At 43.8% G+C, this 15,903-nt stretch overlaps 1 protein-coding gene across 1 annotated transcript; it reads right to left on the bottom strand.

The window, feature by feature from the left end:
• Window positions 1–2,910: 2,910 nt before the first annotated feature.
• On the bottom strand, window positions 2,911–15,903 carry LOC135074045 (2-oxoisovalerate dehydrogenase subunit beta, mitochondrial). Its single transcript, XM_063968354.1, has 8 exons — window positions 15,518–15,903; window positions 14,786–14,922; window positions 14,523–14,666; window positions 13,958–14,113; window positions 7,385–7,556; window positions 4,613–4,758; window positions 3,650–3,736; window positions 2,911–3,093 (listed from the first exon to the last, which is right to left on the bottom strand). The coding sequence occupies exons 1-8, from the start codon at window positions 15,639–15,641 to the stop codon at window positions 2,953–2,955; spliced, it is 1,107 nt and encodes a 368-aa protein (XP_063824424.1). The 5' UTR covers window positions 15,642–15,903; the 3' UTR covers window positions 2,911–2,952.

The raw sequence follows: 15,903 nt of genomic DNA, 5'->3' as shown, positions 1-15,903 counted from the left end.
TACTTATATTCCAAATTTGAAGCTTCTAGGTCTGCTAGAAGTGCCTTAGAGTTTTGATGATCGGTGAGTCAGTGAGTCAGTGAGTGACAAAATTAAGTAACTTTGACCCGTTATAATTCTTAAACTACTGGTTCAAATTGAATGAAATTTTAAATATACCGTGTCTTTACAATGCCTGCATAGCTAATGAAAATTCAGCCTTCTAGTTTTATCCACAACGAAGTTACAGGCAGTCGAAAATGGCCTGAATTGCTTCGAGAAAAGGATGGTACGGCCGTGCCGCTTTTTTGCTCGACTTGGTGGGGGCACTGCCGTGCCCCCAGATAATATGCCTAGAAAATTCTATGAATTCCTATCAAGATAGTCTGACCCATAGTCTGATCAAGTGAAACATTTGAAATTTTGAACATATTCCTCCACAACATCAATCGTCACTGCGTGAGTGCATGGTAGCAGCGCCAGACTTTGGACAGGTAGAAGAGCTCGAAGTCGCCTGGAAATCGCTTACTTCTAATGAGAGCTACCGATCGTCGCACCATTGACGATTGAATTGAAATGACCCTACTGTACAGTGGCGCCATCGCGTCTTTCCGTTCTATACATGGCCAGAACGCACCCATAGGAAACTGCTCGTGTATATTTTGGAGTGCTCCTTTGTAAATCTGTTCCTACAAACTATACACGAATTTTGCGTACTGGCTGTGTATAGTTCGCATTGTGGACGCTTGCGGCTTCGATCCAAACTATACTACACTACTTACACTTGACATAAATAATATTATGAATTTAGTTTGATTTTGATGTAGTACCTAAAATATGGAATTCTATTTAAAGTGAAATGTATTTCATGTAACACATTATTATTTTACTGAATCAATATGAAACTATTTTTTTAACACTTGTAAGTAGTTTTTAACCAACTTAAAAAAAAGGTTTTCAATTCGATTTTTCTGTATGTACGTTACCGCAGAACTCCGTCAATTATGAACCGACTTTCAAAAATTTTTTTTTGTTCTATAGGGTATACTCTTGAGGTGGTCCCATTGTCACCAAGTCAGGGTCTGATAATGGGATCCTAGGGAAATCGAGGGCAACCCTCAAATTTTATAGGCACGTATATCATTTTTCATGTTTTATCTTAAGTCCTGAAAATCATCATCTCATATTGATGAGCTTCACTTATATTTACCACTTTTTATAAAATTAATTATGCAGAAACCACAGCAGAGAAGAACACTTAGATTATTGTCTGTCATTCGTTGCACTGGTCTGGCCTTTCGAAAGAGCGCATGTCACAAATCAATTGAAATCCAACCTTATCAAAAGGCAATATGATTTAAAGCTAAAATCTTGTTTTACTTACATTATTGTACTGCTACTCATCACTAGGTGACACTAAACACATGATTCAGTGTATACAACATCTAATGCAAAGTAATAAGGACCATAGTTGAAAATCACTGGGCAAATTACAAATTCCGAAGTAATAATTCCGCTACTCTACAGTAGATGTCACTAAAAATTTAATAGATTAAATTGATTATCTATTACAAATGACTTAAGGTTCATAATTCAATGATCTCGGCGATAGAATGAATGTTGGGGTAATACACTTTATAAAAGGAGTATCGATATTTTACAAATACTATTTTGTTTGCTATTTTAGATAAGTATTGAGCTCTGTCTAAAAGAGTTTTCCATTTCCTTTAAAATTATGTTAAATAATAGGCCTGAAATTATTACTGCAATTTAATTGTCTGGATCTACGTATGGTCGAAAAATCGTTTGCAAGTTTTGAAAATTTACATTTATACGTACAAACGAATAGTGAAAGTTAAATAAAAGCTATTAATAAAAAACTTAACATAAAAAAGTTCAACGTAATAGGAAATGATTTGAATATAAATTTATAAGACACAAAAATTGAACTAGGAAAATTTATCTTTTAAGTCTGTCGTTACATTCTGAATTCTTATTCCTCGCTCATTTTGCTACTGCACCATAATAATTAAAATACATCACTTTATCGATAATTTGACGGGATCTACTTTAGGACATCCCTGGCTGAGTAGAGTAGCGAACGAAGCAGAAGTAAAAAAAATTTACATGCTTATCACATTTTTTAAGATAGTCTATTTCTAGTGAGTTAAGAGAAGATTATTTTTTAAACGTGTGTGTAACACACTATTTGTCGTGCTTCCTTTACTAATTTTAATAAAACAATAAATTTATTATGTTCATTTATTTTTTACATTTATTTTATTTTATTACTACCTACTTATATTTATTTTAAACTTGTATGCACATAAAACAGTGTACATAAGGCGGACTTAATGCCTTTCGGCATTTTTAACTAAAAACCCTCTATCAAAATAACGGCACGTGCCGAAAGATGATTCAGTGTTTAAAGAAGATACGCGGATATTAATTACCATGTAATAGAAAGAGAGGTCAATAAATCAAAATGTCGAATAATACAACTACATACTCACATATTGTAATAGCGCACTCATTCCAACATTTTACGTCACGCATGATCAGTCCGTATGCGTACTGGCTATGTATATTACGGAATACGATCATTTACCTACGTCACTACAAACTATACACGGGATTTTGCGTACTGGCAGTGTATAGTTTGGAGGAGCTTAGTAAAAAAAGTATATTCCAAACTATACTCGATTAGTTTCACACCCTTGCGTTCTGGCTATGTATAGATTGGAAAGACGCGGCGCCATCCGTCCAAGGTGCCAATGCAAAAAATAGTCTTCTTGCCACTTCAGTCTTCAGTGCTCACCAGGGCGCCACTGTCTTCGCCATTAGCGAGTGACAGACAGTGGCTCAGTAACTGCAACTGGTGAGCGCATCGGGAAAGCCTATCCATCGTCCCATGAAGTAAGTAAAACCACATTTGAACATAATTCTAGTTTATTCCTCCACAGTAATCAGTCGTCAATAGTCAACCAGCTGCGTGAGCGCGTGGTAGCATCGCCAGACGGTGGGCAGGTAGAAAGGCTCGAAGACGTGCGGGAAGGGCGCGTCCCAGCCCGCCACGCGTGCCACCGGCGCTTCCAGGTGCAAGAAGCATTCGTCCTGGGGAAGAAACGTTAGATTGAAAGTTTGCTTTTTTAAAATAGAGGGCACCATTGGAGCCTCCAGAGCCCCGATTACGGTAACTTTTATAACGTCTACAATCCAGACGCGTTTCTGATTCTGCGATACGATTGGTCAAAACAGCTGACGTACGCTGTTGAACGACCAATCGTATCGCAGAATCGAGAAGCGTGTTTGGATTGTTGACGTTAAAAATTACCGTAATCGGGGCTCAGGTCATCCAGGTGTAAGAAACATTCGTCCTGGGGAAGAAACACATTAAGACTGATCACTGGCTTCAATAAAATTTATTTATCTTTGTGGAGCTTCCTGAGGATAGATGGATGTTTGAACTCTCACGCAAAATTACTGAACGGATTTTAATAAAATGTGTGGCGCAGTGAAGCAACTCAAGAAACTCAGTATTGTATTCTTTTCAAAATTATGACGCATCCATCCACCAACGGGTGAAGTCCTACAGGATAACTGAATGCGGAACTAAACAAGGCATTCAAAAGAAGTCCGAAGACTAACAAACTTTAGATTATGTATCTACCTGTATAGTGGCGGCGAGCTCGGCGCCGAAGCCAGCTGTGAGCGGAGCCTCGTGCGCGATGAGGCAGCGGCCTGTCTTCTTCACCGACTGAAATAAAATAATAGAATTTCATCATCATTATCTTAGCCAATGGACAGTTCACTGCTGCACCATAGATTTTTAACAAAGCAGACAGTTGAAGTGGAATATTGTTTATGCAACACAGCTTTTCTCCTCTCAGCCATGATGGAAAACGGGTCTTGTTGAACAGTTTTTGTAAATAAATTCCCAGTTGCTCTGAGAGGGCGATCCTTGAGGGGGTAAAGGGTATAAACCAAAGTCGATAACGTTACAGCGCAGGCTGAATCATCATCATCATTTCAGCCATAGGACGTCCACTGCTGAACATAGGCCTTTTTTTTTTTTTTTTTTTTTTTCGTCAGGAAAATACATTGATTTGTATACCCACCAGCCGCGGGGGCGGTTAGTGGGTTATGTGGGGTTCTCCCTGCCAGAAGGGCAGGGCCTACCCACTAAAAACCTGACGTTGCCCTCGGTAGCCATATGAGTCGGGAACGCGGGCCATCACTATCGGCATTTTGCCTCAAGCATTCGTCCGCGTTCCCTGCTCGGCATTTCACTCGCTTAAACCAAGCCCAGCCTAACCAAGGTGTTATTACGCCTTCAACCTCCTGCGAGCGGCACGCAGGACACGTGCTGCGCCGTCGCGGGCTCTTTGCTGAACATAGGCCTCCCCCAACGCTTTCCATGTTGATCGATCGGTAGCGGCCTGCGTCCAAGCCGCCAGGCCTGGTGCGGCAGGCTGAATGGTATTTTGAAACGTGGTAAAGACATAATAATATATTGGGACGTGTAGAAGTGCTTTATATAAGCCTATTTGCAAAAATAAATGAGTTTTATGAGAGTTTTTAATCATGTGACGTAACAAGTTCAAAGAACTAAATTGTCTTCAAAGCTACTCACATTGCAAACGGTCTCCTCGTCCCACGGCAGGATGGACATGAGGTCGATGACGTCACAGGCGAGGCCGAGCTTGTCCTGCGCCAGCTGAGCCACTTCCAACAGCACGTGGATCTGCGTGCCCCAGCCGATCAGGGTGGCCCCGTCGCCTGGAATAGACGTCATGTTGACACCACCAATCAATTGACGTACTTTTTAAAACTGTCAAAACGAAACCCATAGATTTTGTATGGCACTACAAATTTTGTCAACTCAATGAGGGCTATCGTTTTAGCGCTCACCAGTTAGCGCCACTGTAGAGTAAGGTCCTGTCACTTGCTAGTAGCGAAGACAGTGGCACCAACTGGTGAGCGCTAAAGTGGTAGGAGGACTATCGCATTTGCACTCATCAAGATGGCGCCTCTGTAGAGTAAGGTCCTGTCAATCGCCAGGGGTGCCAACTGTTAAGTATAAAAACGATAGCCCTCATTGAGTAAATGGCGACATATTAATGAGGGTTTTCGCGATTGAAAAATCCGCCAGATGGCAATACGTAGACGCGAGGTCCAAATGCTGCGTGATTGGTGGATTTTGACATATCTGTCAATGTCATGTCGAAAATAACCAATCATGCAGCATTTGGACCTCGCGTCTACGTATTGCCATCTGGCGGATTTTTCATTCGCGAAAATTCTCATTGGATGAATTTGTCAAAATGCGACTGCCCCATAGATTTTGTATGATGACAAATAATGATTCAGTAGTGGTAGTCTTTTAATGATTTTTTTGTCATTTAAGTCAAATGTAATTTTTATACCGCCTACTTTATTTTCAGTTTGGCCCTAAGGTTGACTGGAGGAAAATGCTGAAAAGCATTAAGTCCGCCTTATGTACACTGTTTTATGTGCATTCAAGTTTAAATAAATTTAAAAAAATAGATAATCTACATAATGATCGATTCCGTGAAGGGTAGTTGAACGGAAAGCATGGTTGATCTGTTTTTTTGTGTATAGTGTATTATTTAATGGACTGTGTACAAATAATGGTGTTGTTTAGTGTCATAACGTCGTTTGTCGGCCGTTTGGTGTAGTGGTTCAGAACGGACTACTATGCCGAGAGGTCCCGGGTTCGATTCCCGGCCGGGCAGAAATTGAAATGATGAATTTTAATTTCTGTGACGGGTCTGGGTGTGACTATGTATAATATTTATGTATTTAAAAAAAAAAGTATATAAGTAGTATACCCGTTAAGCTAGCACCCATAACACAAGCATTAAGTTGCTTACTTTGGGGCTAGCTGGCGCTGTGTGAAATTGTCAAAAAAAAAAAAAAAAAACGTGCAGTGAAGTGATAAATAATAGGGATGATGACTGGGTAATGAAATCGAAATTCTATTTAGTCCGTCAGACAGATAATTAGAAAATATTAGACTCATATTTTTTATATTTTTCCATAATCGAATAATTACAGTATTATATTGAGTTAAAAATGTCGCGTGACGTCACTTTTGTAGTCCGTCCGACGGCATAGTAGTCCGTTCTGAACCACTACACCAAACGGCCGATGAGTCTAATATTTTCTAATTATCTGTCTGACGGACAAATAATTGAAATTTTGTCATCTAGCCAATTATGAACATTGAAAGACTTCGATTTTGAGCGCGCATCGAGTGTCTAGTTGACCTTCCCTCAAGATCAATGATGGAATGAAATGTGCCTGGCATGGCATCTCCCTGCTTTCTCTCAATACCGCACGGGTACCGGATGGCCCACCTTCCTTCAGCACCAATGATGATGCTATGTAACAATAAGATGCCCCACAATCTCTCATGGTTAATGATGACGCTATGTGCCAAGAAGATGCCCCACCTTTTCTCAAGATCATGATGACGCTATGTGCCAAGAATATGCCCTACCTTCTCTCAACAACTGCGCTTTCCCCAGAGGCAGCGTGTAGTCCTCGACTGGGACTTCTTCGGCCGCGGCGCGGTACAGCACCTTGGGTTCTAAGAACACGCACGGGTCGCGCTCGCGCACGCACGATAGAAGCAGGCCCTTGGCTGCGATAAGCCGCGAGGCACTGATGATGTGACGAGACAGATGTTCCACCTTCCATCAAGATCAATGATGCTATGTGTCAAGAAGATGCCCCACCTTCCTTAAGATCAATGATGCTGCAATGTGCCATAAAGTTGCCCTAGATTCCCTCAAGATCAATGATGCTATGTGCCAAGAAGATGCCAAGACCAAGCTGTTTGTTGATCCTGGCTATACAGGAGTTGCAGTGGTGGGAAAGTTCCGCGTAAATTATGTGACGAGACAGATGTCCTACGTTCCCTAAGATCTATGATGATGGTAGGTGCCAAGAAGATATCTTCCCTCAAGACCAACAATGATCCAGTATGCCAAGATGATGGTCCACCTTTCCTCAGCACCAATGATGATGCTATGTAACAAGAAGATGCCCCACAATCTATCATGGTTAATGATGATGCTATGTGCCAAGAAGATGCCCCACCTTTTCTCAAGATCATGATGACGCTATGTGCCAAGACAGATGCCCTACCTTCCCTCAACATTTATGTTGCTAGTATGTGCCATAATGCCCCTTCCCTCATAATCAATGATGAAGTGTGCCAAGAAGACGCTCCACCTTACCTCAAGATCAATGATGCAATGTGCCAAGACAGATGCCCCAATATCCCTTAAGTTGGTATGTGCCAAGAAGTTTCTTCCTCTCCTCAAGATCATGATGACGCTATTTATGACTATGACTATGTGCCAAGAATATGCCCTACCTTCTCTCAACAACTGCGCTTTCCCCAGAGGCAGCGTGTAGTCCTCGACTGGGACTTCTTCAGCCGCGGCGCGGTACAGCACCTTGGGTTCTAAGAACACGCACGGGTCGCGCTCGCGGACACACGATAGCAGCAGGCCCTTGGCTGCGATAGGGCCACGCGGTACCACCACCTGAGACAAAGTGAGTCACTTAACACCAGTACATAATACCCTATTTAGGCCTGATTCGACCAAACTTTTATCCGAATAACTCCTGGTAAAGCTGACACATTGACATTTTCAGTATGGGAAATATGACGATTTATTCTGAGATTAATATTTACTCTTGTTTGGTCGAATCCACCCTTAGGAATTTGAGACGACAATATTATGTCAACGTCGGTGAAGGTGTCGAAATGGCCGACTAGAGATCCGAGGAACGCGAGTTTGAACTCCGTCGAAACTGGACTATTGTGTCGAACCCACTCTTAATACATACAAGCATTATTACTTAAGGCTTGGTATTTCTGCTAAAGTATGTATTTCGCGCTGTCAAAATCTGCGCGCGCAATACTTCGCCGAAGACAGCGCGCCAAAGAGCTCTCGCGGCTACACAGTATAGAAATACGCAGTTGGTTAGGTTAGGTTGACTTCCTTCCGTTCAAATTAAAACAACTTTCAAAATTTTTGGGAATATATTTTAGAATCGAATAAATATAGAATATAACTGCCAAAGTAAACACGGTTCAAGAGGCGTGGCGTCACCCGACCTTCCGGAAGTTCCGCGCCGGCTAAAAGAATTTCAAGATTACGTCACCCGACCTATCGGTAGATCCTCGGGAGCTTGAGCGATTGGAAAAACATTTTATGAATAGTTACTCGTAGTAGCGATTATTTAGAGCTTGGATAATAAATTATAGTTGTTGCAATTCACAAAGCTTTGCATGTGGTTAATTACATTAATCAGTACACGCATCAATTTTGTTCAGTCTTTTTGTTTATTAATAAATAAAAATATCATACTAAAATTGCATACATATTTGTTTGTATTGGTCTGGGTGTTTTCTTTCCATAATTTATGTATAACGTATGTACGGGGCTCTGTATCGAAAATCACTATGAGCAATGAGCATCACACACTGTTACCTGGAGTGCATTACCGCAGCAAAATTTTTATAAATGTTGTGCTTTACAGAGTCGAGAGTATAGCAGATAATTAGTCCATCGTGAGCAGAAATTTGTCCACTAATAGCAAAATTCGTTCAAATTATAGTTTTAAAGTTATTGGCTAGAAGATTATTTTATCTTGCTGCTTAGACCTTTAGCTACAGACCTTAGACAGTATTTTTGAAACATTCTTACGCATGGTGGAGGAAGGGACGCTCTAGAGCAGTGGTTCTTAACCGGTGGTCCGCGGACCACTGGTGGTCCCTGGAGGCATTCCAAGTGGTCCACGATGTGCACTTGCACACCTTGGTCAAAACCACTTTTAACTGATTTTTGCAGTCAAACTGACTTTGACCGATTATAAGGTGGTCCCTGACAGACAAGGCAGAAATTTGGTAAAATGGTCCCTCATGACTTAAAGGTTAAGAACCACTTCTCTAGAGACTCAAAACTACAAGGATACACATGAACTCCAGTTTTAAATCCGTTGATATCTGCTGCATCTGCCATGTTTTTGGCTATAAGATTCTTCTATCTTACGGCTTAGACCTTTAGCTACAGACCTTAGACAGTATTTTTGTGAAAATTCTTACGCATGGTGGAGGAAGGGACGCTCTAGACACTCAAGTCTACAAGGAGTCACATCAACTCCAGTTTTAAATCCGTTGACATCTGCTGCATCTGCCATCTTTTTGGGTAGAAGATTCTTCCATCTTGCAGCGTAGACCTTTAGCTACAGACCTTAGACAGTATTTTTTTGAAAATTCTTACGCATGGTGGAGGAAGGGACGCTCTAGACACTCAAGTCTACAAGGAGTCATATGAACTCCAGTTTTAAATCCGTTGACATTTGCTGCATCTGCCATCTTTTTGGGTAGAAGATTCTTCCATCTTGCAGCTTAGACCTTTAGCTACAGACCTTAGACAGTATTTTTGAAAAATTCTTACGCATGGTGGAGGAAGGGACGCTCTAGACACTCAAGTCTACAAGGAGTCATGTGAACTCCAGTTTTAAATCCGTTAACATCTGCTGCATCTGTCATCTTTTAGGCTAGAAGATTCTTCTATCTTACAGCTTAGACCTTAGACAGTATTTTTTATTATTTATTTGTGTCAGTGTGCTCTTCTAAAGAGTGTAAGACGATTGTATGTAGGTCCTATTAAAATGTAATTTTAACTCATTGGTTTTGTCTCATATTTGAGGAATGTACTATGTATCATGAGTAGAGTCTTCGTTTAAAAGGATGCGAACGATTTAAATTTCAATAGGTAGACAAAATTGCTTTCAAACAAATTCTTAATTATCAAAAATTTTAGCTTTCTCCAGTAACACTGATATTATTATACTGTGACTCATCAAAGTCATCATTGTCAAAAATATTGACAAATCGCGAACTGTCACGACCAAAAAACTGACACGCGTCCGTCCTCCGTAAGCGCCACCGCGCGACTGATTGAGATTGTCCAAGCCGTCATGGACGATTTTTTCCACATTTTTTAACATAGTAACTAAATAAGACGCAATATAAAAATTTCATCCGTTAAAAGCCCTCAAGTTATTTCTGAACTTTAGTTTAGTAAAAGATTTAGAATTTCAAATCGCTTATTTTAAAAATAAAACCATAAATAGAAAACGAATAGAGGTAACTTTGGGAATATATTCTATCGAGTCAACTTCATCAAATCGTGTTTCCATCCGTTAATAGCCCTAGAAAATATCCTCAACTATGCCCAATAAAAATCTTAGCCTTTAATTTTACTGTTTAGTACCTCAAAAATGAAAAATGAAAACCTCATTTTCGCCATTTTCTCTGCTACCCGGCCTTAACATAGCATGAGGGGTTCACCTAATAGATAGAACCACGTCTATATTGGATTATGCTCATTTACTTCCCTTGCAAACTCAATAATCATCTTGTATGAGTAACACTTGGTTAACTGATTAGGTAACAATTATTATTATTGAATCTGAATCAGTTTTCTTATCACAACAATATTAGCTTACTTACATAATTTTAAATCTAGATAGTGAAAAAGATAAGTAGTACACATTCGAGTATAATGAAGACGGAGGTGTGTCTCATTATGGATTTTATTATACTTTTAAGTGGATTTTAATAAAAATTATAAAGCATCAGCAGTGGTACAGCAGATGAGATGAGAGAAAAACAGGTTACCTTGAGTCCGGCATCAAGTGGCAGTGGGCGAGGCACATAGCTAGTAGAGACGGTGGCCGTTGGGGCAGAAAAGTTCTCGAGTGACGACCACGGGCTGGGAGACGTAGCGTGGGCAGGCCTCCTACTAGGTGGACCGACGATCTGGTGAAGGTCGCGGGAAGAGTGGATGCGGGCAGCGCAGGACCGTGAATGAATAGGGATGATGACTAGATTTTGAAATCGAAATTCTATTTTGTCTGTCAGACTTTTCTAATTATCTGTCCGACGGACAAATAATTGAAATTTTGTCATCTAGCCTATTGTGGAAAACCTTGGGGGAGGCCTTTGTCCAGCAGTGGACGTCATTTTTATTTAACCGCCTCTGTGGTCTAGTGGTAAGACCACCTGCTTCAGACGCAGAGGTCCCGGGTTCGATTCCCAGTGGGGGCAGATTTTTCTGTTCGGTTTGGTTGGTGGTAGGGCTTGTTCTAAGTCCGCCTGGCTAGCTACCACCATCTTACCTAAGTTTGTCGCTATAACAACAATGTTAACAGCATTGTTGTGTTCCGGCAGTCAGAGGTAAGATAGCCAGTTCCTCCGTGGTTGAGGATTCCGGGTGAAGCTCGCTTCCACTTTCGGCCTGATCGTCACTTACCATCAGGTGAGATACAGGCCAAGAGCTTCCTCATTGTCAACCGACTTCAAAAAAGGAGGAGGTTCTCAATTCGACCCGTATGTTTTTTTTTTTCTATGTTTGTTACGCGATAACTCCGCCAATTATGAACCGATTTGAACAAATCTTTTTTCGGCGTATAGGTAATACCTCAAGGGTGGTCCCATTTAAATTTAATAATAAAAAAAACAACCCCCAAGGGTGGAAAATTGGGGATGAACTTTTTTATACGCAATATCTCCGCCGATTATGAACCAATTTGAACGATTATTTTTTTGTTGAATAGGTATTATCAAAAGGGTGGTCTCATGCGAATTTGAAGAAAAACTGGTCATGGTAGGTACAACTCCTTAATGCTTAGGAGTTGTAGGATAATTCTTTAAATATTATAAGTACAAATAGACCAACAGTTGTATTCTTTCATGTTTTTAAGGTGGGCTGACGGTTTAAGGTCTTTTTAGGTTTCCTATATACAAAATACAGGTTACCACCTGTATTTTGTAGAGAATATTATTTTACACTAGACATGAAGAATATGGTCTCAATGTACTGCCTACCTTCAGTGGTAACATCAAGGTAATAATTAGTTAACTAAAAAGCAAGAAATAAGTAAAATTTTATAAAAAAAAATGGTAGAGCCTCCCGTGGCCCACGGCGCTGCAGGCGCGCGGACCGTGAGCCCGCCGCACTCGAGTGGCCCCCGCGGGCTGTGGCCCCTAGTTACCTTGAGGCCGGGCGTGTGTGCGAAGTAAGCCTCGGGGCTCTGCGAGTGGTAGAGCCCCCCGTGGCCCACGGCGCTGCAGGGCGCGCGGACCGTGAGCCCGCCGCACTCGAGTGGCCCCCGCGGGCTGTGGCCCCTAGTTACCTTGAGGCCGGGCGTGTGTGCGAAGTAAGCCTCGGGGCTCTGCGAGTGGTAGAGCCCCCCGTGGCCCACGGCGCTGCAGGGCGCGCGGACCGTGAGCCCGCCGCACTCGAGTGGCCCCCGCGGGCTGTGGCCCCTAGTTACCTTGAGGCCGGGCGTGTGTGCGAAGTAAGCCTCGGGGCTCTGCGAGTGGTAGAGCCCCCCGTGGCCCACGGCGCTGCAGGGCGCGCGGACAGTGAGCCCGCCGCACTCGAGTGGCCCCCGCGGGCTGTGGCCCCTAGTTACCTTGAGGCCGGGCGTGTGTGCGAAGTAAGCCTCGGGGCTCTGCGAGTGGTAGAGCCCCCCGTGGCCCACGCCGCACTCGAGTGGCCCCCGCGGGCTGTGGCCCCTAGTTACCTTGAGGCCGGGCGTGTGTGCGAAGTAAGCCTCGGGGCTCTGCGAGTGGTAGAGCCCCCCGTGGCCCACGCCGCACTCGAGTGGCCCCCGCGGGCTGTGGCCCCTAGTTACCTTGAGGCCGGGCGTGTGTGCGAAGTAAGCCTCGGGGCTCTGCGAGTGGTAGAGCCCCCCGTGGCCCACGGCGCTGCAGGGCGCGCGGACAGTGAGCCCGCCGCACTCGAGTGGCCCCCGCGGGCTGTGGCCCCTAGTTACCTTGAGGCCGGGCGTGTGTGCGAAGTAAGCCTCGGGGCTCTGCGAGTGGTAGAGCCCCCCGTGGCCCACGCCGCACTCGAGTGGCCCCCGCGGGCTGTGGCCCCTAGTTACCTTGAGGCCGGGCGTGTGTGCGAAGTAAGCCTCGGGGCTCTGCGAGTGGTAGAGCCCCCCGTGGCCCACGGCGCTGCAGGGCGCGCGGACAGTGAGCCCGCCGCACTCGAGTGGCCCCCGCGGGCTGTGGCCCCTAGTTACCTTGAGGCCGGGCGTGTGTGCGAAGTAAGCCTCGGGGCTCTGCGAGTGGTAGAGCCCCCCGTGGCCCACGCCGCACTCGAGTGGCCCCCGCGGGCTGTGGCCCCTAGTTACCTTGAGGCCGGGCGTGTGTGCGAAGTAAGCCTCGGGGCTCTGCGAGTGGTAGAGCCCCCCGTGGCCCACGCCGCACTCGAGTGGCCCCCGCGGGCTGTGGCCCCTAGTTACCTTGAGGCCGGGCGTGTGTGCGAAGTAAGCCTCGGGGCTCTGCGAGTGGTAGAGCCCCCCGTGGCCCACGGCGCACTCGAGTGGCCCCCGCGGGCTGTGGCCCCCAGTTACCTTGAGGCCGGGCGTGTGTGCGAAGTAAGCCTCGGGGCTCTGCGAGTGGTAGAGCCCCCCGTGGCCCACGGCGCACTCGAGTGGCCCCCGCGGGCTGTGGCCCCCAGTTACCTTGAGGCCGGGCGTGTGTGCGAAGTATCCCTCGGGGCTCTGCGAGTGGTAGAGCCCCCCGTGGCCCACGGCGCTGCAGGGCGCGCGGACCGTGAGCCCGCCGCACTCGAGTGGCCCCCGGGCTGTGGCCCCTAGTTACCTTGAGGCCGGGCGTGTGTGCGAAGTAAGCCTCGGGGCTCTGCGAGTGGTAGAGCCCCCCGTGGCCCACGGCGCACTCGAGTGGCCCCCGCGGGCTGTGGCCCCTAGTTACCTTGAGGCCGGGCGTGTGTGCGAAGTAAGCCTCGGGGCTCTGCGAGTGGTAGAGCCCCCCGTGGCCCACGGCGCTGCAGGGCGCGCGGACCGTGAGCCCGCCGCACTCGAGTGGCCCCCGCGGGCTGTGGCCCCTAGTTACCTTGAGGCCGGGCGTGTGTGCGAAGTAAGCCTCGGGGCTCTGCGAGTGGTAGAGCCCCCCGTGGCCCACGGCGCTGCAGGGCGCGCGGATTGTAAGCCCGCCGCATTCGTACAGTCCTGCTGAACGGTAGCGGGCTTTGGCTGCTTCGTTTACTATCTGTAATCGTAATTAACAATATTAAGGCTGGGTTGCACCATATTAGTTTCACTTTAAAAACTTCAAAGATCTATCAAACTCCATACAAAAAACACCGGTTAAAGTTACGGTCAATCAAAGTAAGTTGGTGCGACTCAGACCCAAAACTTAGCAAAGGTTAATATTATGACTAAATAGCAGACAATATAAAAATTAAATAAATAAAATAGTTAAAAAAAATTAAAGTACATAAAGATACAAATATGATAACAATATCACTACTACACTTTGGTATCTCATCTTGAGCCATCAGTCCAGTCATCAGTACCAAATAGAGTGCTTTGGAATGACATTTCAATGGCAAACCTAGCATTATGTAAAAAGTGCATAAAACATTTTCTAAGAAAACAATGTAATCTTAAAAAGTAACCTGATCAAAAGCTGGGAATATGTAGTCTGCGAACTGAATTTCAGCTATTGCAGTGGCTCCTGCTGTAGCCAGTCCAATTCCAAAGCCAGCGATGCCTTGTTCACACAGTGGAGTGTTGAAAACTCGATCTTTGCCATATTTCTCCTGCAAAAATACAAAATATTTGTAATCACATGTCCAGACCATACAACAAAAATGCCAATTAGTTTATTAGTGAAAAAAATCTTAAATAAAAAGTTAAATACTAATAATTATCTGCTTACTTGTAAGCCTAAAGCGCATCTGAACACTCCACCGAATCCTACATCTTCACCGAACAATACGGCTGTCGGATCATTCTTCAACGTGATGTCCATCGCGTTGTTGATGGCCTGCATCATGTTCATCTTTGTTGTTTCCCCTGTAATAGATAAATACATTTTCTAAAATAAATATAGCACACTAAATCATTTAAAACGGCTGGTCACTGCAGGGGTAGATCACCATCAATTAAAAACCAACAAAATGATAGGGAATGGTGGAAAATGATGGAGGAGGCTTTTACCCAAATGGGGCCACAAGGGAAATATGGATTAATGAATAAAACTGTTTAAATGTGGAATGTAAAGCTATAATAAATAAAATAGTAAAATCATTTAACATGACACCACAAAATTATTAGTTATTTACCTAAATATGTTAAATATCTTATAAAGACCTTCTTATTGAAATAACATTTTGTAACTTATGAATAAGCAGTTTTTTTTTATTTTAAATCTATGAATAGATCTATCAATGAAAATATGTTTCTAATGATATCTTGCAAGTGATAACATTTATGGATTAGCTGTGTTTTTGAACTGTTACAATGTTCATGTATCTGACTATGAATGGGCATTATTTACATCATAGCTGAGCATTGAGCTGTTCATAAGTTAAAGGGCAATAAACTACAAAATGAACTCATACAAATAACCTGCTACGGTTTTATGAAATATTTACATCTATTTACTTACCATTTACAGGTTTTTCATTGTCAGGATAGTAATTGAAGTGCGAAGAAAGTCTTTTCGAGTAATTGTTCACATGCTTTATAAGTTTTGTGAGTAAAATTGTATTTTTTGTAATTACGCTCGACATTTTCTTGAAGAGCTCGCGACGTAAATGAAGCGCCGTACGACAACTGATTTAAAAAACACATCTTATCTGCAATTGTAATTAGCAACGCTGTGATTACGTTTACTGATAACGACTGTGACGAAATTGTTTTCTTGATAAATTCCGGTTTTGGGTTCGTTCTTCTTCTTCTTCTTCTTTTTTTATGGCAACGGCTTGGTTTTGAGAACCATGATTTCGCCAATGTCACGTAAACAGTTTTGACAAAGTAACAGGGTTTACAAAT

Source organism: Ostrinia nubilalis, chromosome 8 (assembly GCF_963855985.1).
Source record: "Ostrinia nubilalis chromosome 8, ilOstNubi1.1, whole genome shotgun sequence".
Classification (NCBI taxonomy): domain Eukaryota; kingdom Metazoa; phylum Arthropoda; class Insecta; order Lepidoptera; family Crambidae; genus Ostrinia; species Ostrinia nubilalis.
The sequence above is the reverse complement of the archived record's forward strand: the minus strand, read 5'-3'. Positions and strand labels throughout refer to the sequence as shown.